General features: G+C 57.1%; 1 protein-coding gene across 1 annotated transcript; it reads left to right on the top strand.

Moving 5' to 3' along the window:
• Positions 1-6,320: 6,320 nt before the first annotated feature.
• Positions 6,321-9,131, top strand: TNFSF9 (TNF superfamily member 9). The gene is made up of 3 exons (XM_058728257.1): positions 6,321-7,118; positions 7,578-7,608; positions 8,344-9,131. Exons 1-3 carry the CDS (start codon positions 6,876-6,878, stop codon positions 8,841-8,843), a joined length of 774 nt encoding a protein of 257 aa, XP_058584240.1. The 5' UTR covers positions 6,321-6,875; the 3' UTR covers positions 8,844-9,131.
• The last annotated feature ends 1,672 nt before the right edge of the window (positions 9,132-10,803 follow it).

Here is a 10,803-nt window from a genome sequence, read left to right as displayed (position 1 = left end):
TGGGGGAAGTGGGCGGGGCCTGGGGAGAATGACAGAGAAGTGGGCGGAATGGGGAGGCTGGTGGCTGGGCAACTGGGCGGAGCCCAGGGAGAATGACGGAGTAGTAGGCGGGACTTGGGGAGAGGATGGGGGGATGTCTGGGAAGTGGGTGGGACTGGGGAGTGGGACTAGGCCTGGGAGGGGGATGGGAGGATGTGGGCGGGACTCGGAGTGGGAATAGGTGGGGCTCGGGTGGCTGACGGCAGGGGGAAGTGGGCGGGGCCTGGGGGGATAATGACAAATAAGTGGGCGGGGCTAGAGAATGGTCAGGGCTTGGGAGAAGGGTCAGACCTGGAAGGGGCCGACCCACCTTTCTTAGGGTCAAAGTCACGTCGGCGATGGCTGGTAATTCTCTCGCACCAGCGGCCTCTGCCCTGGACATTCCAGAATTTGGACGAGTCTTTGGTGGTCATTTTCTGGCCGAGAGCCAGGCGGGGGGGCGAACACCCCTCCCTCTGCGCTATCGATCGCCCCGCCCTGCCGAACACCCTAGACGCGTCTCATTGGTCGGCCGCGGACCAATGGGAATCCGCCTCCCGGCTCACTGGGTCTTCCGAGGTACCGCGGGCAGCGCCAGGCAGGGGCGCGGGGCTAGGTCGTTGGAGCCGGGTGGTTGAGGGTCTTCCGTCCCACTGCAGCTTCCCGGCTCTGTTTCCGGGCTCAAGGCCTGACTGATCGGGCTCCGGCCGCCCGTCTCCCCGCTGCCCCGTCGCCATGCCCCTTCCTCACCCGCCTTTGCATTGAGACCAAAGACCTAGAAGCACCTTCTCTCTACCCTCAGGTAGACCGCCCCCCTACGCCCACTCGCTTTGCAGCCGGGGGTTGAGGCTCCTGATCCACCAGGGGTCGCCCGCGGCCTACATTGGGTGCCGCTGCCAAGGAGAGGGACCTACAGATTCCTCAAGGAAGTGAAAGACAGGTCCCCGGGAGAGCCTGGGTCCCTACTTAGGAGGGGAGTGGATCTTGGGCGATTTGAAGGATGGGCCTGGGTTCCTTTGGGTTTGTTCCCTTGTACTTTGCGTCTTTGTTCCAAGTGTCTTGCGTGTCTCTCCAGGTCAACTTGCGCCAGTGTGTGACTTATGTGCCTCCGGTGGTCTCTGGGTGTCTGATACTGTGTGTCTCTGATTGCATATCCCAGGGGGTTTGAGTCTCTTTGACGCTGTTTGTGTGTTAGTGGGTATGTGTATAGATTTGATGGCTGCTCTTGTGTATCTACGATTATGTCTCCAGGTATGTGTCTCAATGTGTGTGTGTGTGTGTGTGTGTGTGTGTGTGTGTGTGTGTCTTGTTTTGTGTGATTGTGTATGACTTGAATGGAGGTGTCTGTGGTACCCCTTTGTCTATCTGCTTTGTGGCTGCCTCCCTGAGCAAGTTGGAGAGTCCCTTCCAGGTGGTGGCCCTCCTGGGACTTCCTTCCTGGGGCAGTTGGGCTTGCTTCCCAGCAGAATGATCTGGCTTCTCATGCCAGGCCCCTCTGAGGGGTCCTGGGGGCTGGCCCTGGTCTGCCTGGGCCTTCCCCATCCCTGTGTCCTTCTACTGCCCTTAGCAGGGAAACACCATTTCCTGCCCTTGATGTCATTGGTGCTAAATTTTCCCTTCTTCAGCTCAGGCTACTGGTTTCTTTCTACGTGTGTGCACACCTGACCACAATTCCGTGCTTAACATAAAAACAAAACAAAACAAAACAAAGCAAAACAGTAGCACATGGAAAATGCAGGTGGGCGAAAGCATATACAGTGAAAGAGCCACATTTGCTCACCGCAGATTCCTCTGTTGTTTTTTTTTTATATATATATATATACCTTCTAGAAATGTGCTGTGCAAATATATCTCCGCTCTAAAGCAAAACACGTATTTCAGTACAAGGCATCCTGCAGCTTAGTTTTCCTAGCCCCTAGAGATCTCTCTCGAGCCCCAAGGAGGTGACTCAACCTCGTGCACAGCTTGATTACCAAATTGATTCTATGAAGACTAATCTGTCCATTTCTTTTTCAACGGCTGCTTTGGCCGTTTGCAATCCCAGCGCTTTTGCAACAGACATTCCTGCCTGTCTGCCTCTCTGTTCAGATGTCCACACTAGGTTTTGGACCCTGGTGGTATGTTCACGAGGAGAACCAGACTGTCAGCCCCACTGGTAACAATGATGGCTAACTGTATACAGCACCTTATATGCCAGGTCGGGCACTGTTCTGGCTCCCAGTCCTGGACAATAATCTTACGAGTGGTCACTGGTGGTAGCCACACTTCCCAGATGGGAAAACCGAGGCACAGAGAGGGGAAGGAATTTGGTCAAGATCATGCAACTAGCAAGAGGCACAGCTGGGCTTAGAAGCTGAGCAGTTTGGATCGTGTGCTAGTGCTGTTTCTCAAGCAGGGACATAGCTGTGCATATACGGGACCCCCTTCCCCCCATACCCTTTCCTCATTCCTAAGTGTGCAACGTCACATGGGAAACACATGATTCTGGAGTAGCTGGGCATGCACTCCAACTCCACAAAGCTGAATTGCTTTGCACGACCATGCCTTGCAGTGCTGACACAACACCACAGGTACACACGCTCACGTATGGGGCCCTATGTTTTTCCGTCCTATCTAGGGCTACGGAGACCCGAACCTAGCTTTTCCAGAGACTTGGCTAACTTGTATAACACGAGTCCCCCTTCTGTGTCTCTTTCCTCCTTCAACACATGTTAACGTTGCCGTGGCTCAAGACCAACTCTCTTTGATTTGATTCCTCCCTTTTTTCTCCTTCTTGTTTACCACACCCCTCCCCCCCCCCCCATTTGCTTGCTCTCTCCCTCGTGTACTTGCTCAGAAGACATCACTAACAGTCTCTGTTACGCTTTGCCTCTGCCCTAGGGGAGACAGAGGATCCAGGCCAGCTAGAAGTTGACACAGGCTGGGGGGAGGGCCACCTGCAGGGGCTGGGGAGCAGTGTAGAACCCAGAGCTCAGGAACTGAATTTTGCTAAGAAAAATCAAGGCATACCTCCTGGGGTATGCCTGTTCACTGGGCTCCCTAGGGGGAAGGCATGGTACTCCTCCCTCCAACTACTTCCTGCCCAGCGCCCCCCCCCCCCCCCAAACGCTGTGATGATAAGGGTGAGGAGTCAGGTCCTACCCCTAAAGGCAAGGAAAACCGGGCCCACGCTCGCCTTGGGGAGACAGCTGAATGCAGAGGTGCTACTCCAGTGAACGTGGGATGCCAGCAGGGTGATGGTGAGAGCCTCACGGTGGGCAGGGCTGCCTGGCTCAGATGTCCCGACCACAGCAGCGCGTCATGGCACTCCCTGGCTGTGGCCTGATCCTTCCCCGGTCTGCTGGGCTTTGTTTCCTCTCCTTGGGGGGTAGTGTATAGGACTCTTCCAAGTCCCTTAGTGCAGGGAGGAGTTCAGAACAGTCATCGTGAGTCACTGAGGCTCATCGACTTCAATGTTTTGTTGGAGTCTTGGTTTCTGCATCTACATATCGGGGCTGACGTTGTACTGGGGCTGTAAGAGATTCAGTGATCATATATGCCAGCCCACCTTTATTGAGCATTTACTCTGTGCCTGGCACTGCTCACGGCAAGCTCTCAACCAGCCTTTGAGACCTACTTTTATTCCCTTCAACATATAGGAAAAATGAGGCTCAGGGAGGTGAAGCAGGCTGTCTGAGATCACACAGCAAGAACTTTGAGAGCTGAAATTCCAAACTCAAGAGCAGAGATAGCAACTTTTTTTTTTTTTCTCCTGAAATGGACCAGAGAGAGTAAATGTCTTGGGCTTTGTGGGCCAGTCTCTGTCGCAACTGCTCAGCTCTGCTGTAGTATTGAAAACACGGTCATAGGCAACCCTCAAATGAATGGGTGTGGCCACATGCCAACAGAACTTTATTTGTGGAAACTCACATTTGTGGAAACTCACATTTGACTTTCATGTAATTTGCACATATGCCATGAAATAATTCTTTTTTCGACTTTCCCCGGCCACTCAAAACCGGAAAAAAATGGAACGAAAATTTTGTAGCTCGTGGACTGTGGTTTCTTGACCTCTAGAGCCTGTGTGGGTAACTGTCATGCTAGACTTCACTTGTTCATTCATTCATTCATTCATTCATTCAGTGAATATTATGGAGGCTTGCCATTTTCTGGGCACTGGAGGGAGAAGGGTCACAAAGCAGATGAAATGCTTCTCTTCAGGAGATAACAATTTTGTAGGCAAAACCAGCAAGGAAATAAAGAAATAAGAATATTTCAGATGGTGGAAATGCTCTCAAGGAAACTCAGCAGGGGCAGTGTCACCCGGGACCCCAGGGGGGGACACTTTCATGCAGGTCATCGGAGAAGGTGATGCTTGTGGTCCCCCAAATGCCATTGTTGTCAGCGGAGGCAATCCTTGGCTGTGGGCCTACTGTGGGGGTAGGACTTAATAATAAACTGACTGGCCCAAGGGGCCCCTGGTGGCTCAGTTGGTTGAGCTTCTGCCTCTTGATTTCAGCCCAGGTCTTGTTCTCACTACATGGGGCTCTGTGCTGACGATGTGGAACCTGCTTGGGATTCTCTCTCTCCCTCCCCCATTCGTGTGCCCTCTCTCAAAATAAATAAAAAACATTAAAAAAATCTTTTGGTTTTTATTTATTTTGAGAGAGAGAGAGAGAGAGAGAGAGAGAGAGAGAGAGAGAGAGAGAAAGAGAGGCTGTGAATGGGGAAGGGGCAGAGAGAGAGAGAGGGACACAGAATCCGGAGCAGGCTCCAGGCTCTGAGCTGTCAGCACAGAGCCCGATGCAGGGCTTGAACCCAGGAGCCGTGAGATCATGACCTGAGCCGAAGATGGATGCTCAACCGACTGAGCCACCCAGGCGCCCCAACATTTAAAAAAAAAAAACCTTAAAAAACGAAACAAAACCAGACTGGCCCATGGTCTGTGAGCTTCTTGGCTGAGTGATGCCATCAGAAGGGGGCCCTTTGGCCTTGGTATCTGTGTATCTTCCTTCCTGGTTGGTCAGGTTCCTAGGAGATGGGCCTTTTACTGTCGCATCTTCCCAGTCCTGGGTGCTGAGTGGGGGTGGTGAGGGCTGCGGTGGGGACATTTCAGCTCCTGCATTCAGGGGCACCGGTGTACTTAACGCTCTGGTGTCCAGGGTGACTCTTGGACCTTAGCTGCCACCCATCACACTCTCTTTCGGAGCCCTGGGGGGGTGGGGTGGCCGCCAACCACCGTGCCTTGGGGGATGGTGATGGTGGCATTGTGCCAGAGAGATCATTTTGGCTCCCCAGCCTGCTGGCTGACAATTTTGGCTTAGTTTTCGAAAACAACTGCTCTAGCTGTGACCGCGCTGGGGTTTCGGGAAAAAGCACAGTGTACCCGGTGCTGGGCTCATCATCTCTGCCCAGAGTGACGCTGGAACGGAAAGTGAGCGTCAAGAAGGTGTCCCCTGCCTGCCGGTCTGGGGAAAGAACATTCTGGCGGCAAGTGCCCGGTACGATGCAGTGGCCTGGAGGGCTCATCCCCACCGAGACTCCTCAGAGACTCCAGAGTTTACGCTCCCAGAGCGTCAGCAGGTCTAGCTTGTGGTGCTAGAATTTGCATAACTAACAAATCCCCAGGTGCTGCTGCTGGTTCGGGTATCACACCTTATAAACCACTCACACCGGAAGCACTTAGCACCTGTGTACCAACAACGGCCAGTGTCATCATTGTTTTCTTCCCCTAATTCCCCAGGGAGGCCCAATACAACAAGACAGAAGGCAGGGGCGTGCCATCGTGTACTTAACTCAGTTGAACCAGCATAACCCCCCTTCCCACCCCCTGCATTTCCTGGCTGCCCAAGCAGGGCCAAGATCAGGTGTCCTGCGGGCCCTCCCAGTTCCCACGGGGAAAGTGAGGCCTGCAGAGGGTCACAGGATTGGCGTGGCCACCCGGGCCGGGCCGGTCAGGGCAGAGCAGGGCTTTTGTAGGAGCTCAGGACTTTTCCAGGGCCGCCCGTCTCTTAATGAACGGTGGCTTCCTCTTTTGGGGCCGAGTTTTGGCCCCTGCTCCGCTCCTCCTCCCGCCTCCGCCTCCGCCTCCGCCTCTACCAGGGACAGCGAATGGGAAATTTGAGTTTCCTCTGCTTTAGCCAGGGCTGGCTCTTCCCTACAAGGGGGATTTCTCTACCTGGACTCTCCAGCCTTCTGCCTGCGGGGTCCAGAGGGGGCCCCTGCCGGGAAGCGCCCAGGTGGGTGGGTGGGGGCAAGATGGGGAAGGCCCAAGGCTCCCCGGGAAGGTGAGGGAGGGTGGGGGGGGGGGGGAGGGCTGGCTGTCCTCTGACCCCTCCGCAGATGTGCTGGATTTAGGGGAGCGCTGCGGGGCGAGGGCCTAGGGAGTGGCAAGAAGGAAGGGAAAGAGACAGAGACTGAGAAACAGAAAATCAGAGAGGCAGAGGCCTAGAGAGACAGGGGGAGTCACGGGGAGACAGAAGCAGACGCACGGAAATAATGAGGCCGAGAGACGGAAAGATCCCGCGCGACCTCCTACGGAGACAGTGGTCAGATAAAGAGCGAGCGAGAGGGGCACAGGGAAAAGAGGCGGTGCAGAGGTACAGAGACACCCGGAGAGACGGAGAGGCGGAGAGAGATCGCCGGGAGGCACGGGAGACAAGCAGGGACGAAGAGGAAACGGCGGGCTGGCCCTCGGAGGGCGAGAAAGGAGGAGAGTGGAGATTCAGAGAAGAGAAAGTTAGGGAAACTTCGCACGGAAGGCCGAGGGGGGCGGGACGCCGGGATCCCCACCCGCCCCGCCCCGGAAAACGCGGCTTCCGGAGGGTCGCTATAAAGCGCGGCGCCCCGGGCCCGGCTGCAGCCGCTCGCCGCCGGCCATGTGCCCCCGCGCCGACGCCGTCCCGGACCCCGAGGCCCAGCGGCCGCCCGCGCCCCCCGGCCCCGCCTGCCGCCCGCTGCCCTGGGCCCTCAGCGTCGCGCTGCTGCTGCTGCTGCTCGCCGGCACCTGCGCCGCCTGCTGGCTCAGCGCCTGGGTCGCGCCCGCGGCCCCCGGCCCCAGCCTCCCCCGCGTCCCCGAGCAGCCGCCCGACGCCCGCGCCCGCCTCCCCGACTCTCCGCAGGTGAGATGCGCCCCAGCCCCGGGGCCCCCGAGCGCACCCCTTGCTTCTGCAGGACTTCGCGGGGGCCCCTCCCGGCGGCACCCCGTCTGCATCCCGGGCCCCGGACCCCGAGGGCTAGTCACCTCGAACCGCTGAGGGGACTCGAGGCTCTTTCTCAGCTCCCGGAGGACCTCGGTTTTTCTCCCGCACCCTCCCCAGGGGGCCCCCGGAGGGTTCCTCTCCTCTTTACTGATCCACGAGGTTCTGCCCGGGCAGACCCCAGGGCTTGGGGCCAGCTTGAGCCACCAGCCTGGGGTGTGCGTGTGCGCTCCTGCTGAACGTTTGGAGCCCGCGGCGGGGCGGGGGCGGGGGGCTCAAGGCCTGCGCGGACCCCGGGGACCCCCCTCCCCCGCTCTCCCGGGACTGCGGCAGCGGGAGGGGGGGGGCCTGCATCCCACTTTCCGCCTTTCCTCTTCGCAGGCCGTGTTCGCGCAGCTGGTGGCCCAAGATGGTGAGTGTCCTGAGTCATTCCCTTGGGGGGGGGGGGCGTGGGGGCCGGGGGTGGCCAGGAGGCTGAGGAACCCTCGGGAGAGGGAGGCCTCCACTCCCCCCATCTGGCCCTCTTCTCCCCACTCTCTAAGAGCTGTCCCCTCACCTCTTTGAACCTTCTCTGTCTTTCTGACCTTCCCATGACCCTCTCTGGGTGCCGCTTTTCTTCTTCTGACCTCCAAATGTGCCTACCTCAGACGCCCGCACCCCCACCCCTGCCGAGGCACCTGTGGCTTGATCCCACAGACCCCAGCCTGCTCTTGTCTCTCCCACTGGGTTCCCCGAGGTCCTGACTTTCCTCTCCTTCTCCCCCGGTTCCCTTTGCTGCTTCTGGAGACCTCCTTCTAACGTCTTTCCCCTTCCAGACGCTTCCTCCCTATTCTTCCCTCCCTCCCCCTTCCCCTCCCCCTCCCCCTTTCAGACTCTCCTCCCCACCCTTCCCCTCTGTCTTCTCCCGCTTCCTGAGACCCTCCCCCCCACCTCTCCCTCCACCTCCTCCCTCTCTGAGGCGCCTCCCCCTGCCCCTCAGATCCCCCCCCCCCCCCTCCCCGGCCAAACCCCTTCCTTCCCTTACCAGCCTCACCTCCCTCTGGGAACCTCTTCCTTCCAAGACCTCCCCAGCGCCCCTCCCCGGGCCTGCACCTCTGCCCCCCAGCAGTGCTCAGCCAACCTCCCCTCTTCTTCCTCCCTCCTTCAGTACAGCTGACTGAAGGGCCCCTGCGCTGGTACAGCGACCCAGCCCTGGCAGGGGTGTTCCTGGGGCCCGGCCTGACCTACGACCAGCACTCGCGAGAGCTGATGGTGGCAGAGCCTGGCGTCTACTATGTCTTCTTGCACCTGAAGCTGCAGCGGGTGGTGTCCAGCTTCGGCTCGGGCTCTGTCTCCCTTGCCCTGCACCTGCAGCCCCTGGGCGCGGGCGCTGCGGCCCTGGCCCTGACCTTGGACCTGCCGCCTCCATCCCCCAAAGCCCCGGACTCAGCCTCTGGTTTCCGAAGCAGCCTGCTGCACCTGGGCGCAGGCCAGCGCCTGGGCGTTCACCTGCGCGCAGAGGCGGGGGCACACCCTGCCTGGCAGCTTGCGCAGGGCGCCACGATCTTGGGCCTCTTCCGAGTGGCCACCAAAGTCCCCGCTGGACTCTCCCTGCCGCCATGGCCCATTGACACCGGGCCCGGGTACCCCCCGCCGGACAGAGAATGAATGCTGCCTTCTTTCGCCGGGGCTCTTGGTGACGCCCGGCCACTCTACCTCACCCGGCTTGGCAGGGGTCCCCGCTGCTGACCCCCTCCTCGAGGACTCTCCAATGGGACTCTCTCCCACTCCTGCCTCAAGTCGAACTTTTGGTATTTATTCTGAGCCTGAGCTCAACGGCGTACTTTATATTAGTCCACTGTATTAATCCACTCAATGTATATTTATTGAACATCTTCTATGTGCCAGGCCCTGTGCAGGGCTGGAGACAGAGCAGCAAACAACAGGAAAAAACAACTATTTATGTCAATATGTGAGAAATAAAGACTCATCCACAGCCCTGCTGCGGCTTTCGAGGGGCTGGTCTTTGGGGGTCCGTGTGACTACGCTGTGTGACCTTCACGCGTGGAGTTTGTTTTGAGCATCTCCTGTGTCGTCAGGCACTGTTTGAGATGTTGGGGACGCAGCCCTGAGCAGGCCAGATAGCCCAGCTTTTGCCAAGCTGGCCGTCAGGCATGCCCGCTTGACCCCGTTAACCATGACGGCGTGCGACCCCGTATGACCGGACCACGTGGGGGGCATGAGGTGGGGCGTGGCACGGGGTTATACAATACTTACAAACTTAATGACTACGAAAGATTGAGGCTTTGTTGCGTGCCAGGCAGCATGAGTTACCTTCTATGAGACCTAACTATCCTATATTTTAGGGATTTCTTTCCCATCTTATTATTATTTGGGCTCCTGAAGTCACCTACTTCTTGTATCTGGCGGAGGTGCCGTGGAACGCCATTCTGCAGGACCTGGCTTGCCGACTGTGTTCCGTGACCTCACGCTGGTAACTTAAAATCAGCCAAGAGGCATCTGCCCGCAAATGCTTCAGGTCGGCTTCATGTGTTGTGTGTGGATCATCCGTTTAAGACAGCGATGGAGAAAATGATGTTAAACATGTAGATTATGCTTAAAAGCGTGTCCTGTCTTGGGCTGTTGCGTTGTGAATAGCACACGGAAAATTGAGGAAGTCTTGTGTTTTCGGACCATTTATCGGATTTAGCAAAGATGTTGCTCAACATGACTGGCAAGCCAGTGAGCGTGGACATCTTTGTCATCCCAGGCCATCTGCGTCTTTAAAGGAACAGGATCAACCAATATTCAGTTGTCACTTGGAATCCCGGGTGGCTCTGGGGACAGGAGTGGGAAAAATCAAGGGAGGTCATCTGTCAGAATTGACTATGGAGTTTGCAATGAAAAGTATTTTATATATGTATTTTGCAGATTCTGTGCTGCACATTTTTGCCAACAAAGTTGATAATAAATGCACATAGTCATTGTCCCCCCTCTGGAGAGCTGGTTGTTAGGCATTTGCTAGCACACCAGTGTCTCCAGGCCAGGCCAGCTCCCCCAGCCCCATAACGTCCCCACCATGTAGGTCTGCCTGCTCGTCAACACAAACCAGCTGGATCTCAGCATGTTTTTTATTTTTTTAAATTTCTTATTTTTTTAATGTCTTTATTTTTGAGAGAGAGAGAGAGAGAGAGCAAGCTGGGGAAGGGCAGAGAGGGAGACACAATCCGAAGCAGGCTCCTGGCTCTGAGCTGGCAGCACAGAGCCCCATTGCGGGGCTTGAACCCACCAACCGTGAGATCATGACCTGAGCTGAAGTCCCACGCTTAACTGACAGAGCCACCCAGGCACCCCTGAATCTTGGCTTCTTATGCAGGACGAAAGAGGCTGGGGTGGGCAGAGAAGTCCCCACAGAGCAGATGACCTGGAGGGGACTTAGGAGGAGGTAAGGGAATGAGGGGAGGCAGAGTTGGCAGAGTGGCCTGCACCGGCCAGACGGGGGTTGTGGGATGGGCAGTGAGGCTGCGGATGTGGAGGCGAATGCCGTTTGCCTGACCCACTTCTACCCGTCCTCAAAGAGTCCCTCCTGAGTGGGCAGAACTGGCATTGAGCTGACACCTGTGAATGT

This window comes from Neofelis nebulosa, chromosome 4, assembly GCF_028018385.1.
Source record: "Neofelis nebulosa isolate mNeoNeb1 chromosome 4, mNeoNeb1.pri, whole genome shotgun sequence".
Taxonomy (NCBI): Eukaryota; Metazoa; Chordata; class Mammalia; order Carnivora; family Felidae; genus Neofelis; species Neofelis nebulosa.
This window is presented reverse-complemented; position numbering and strand designations above follow the sequence as displayed.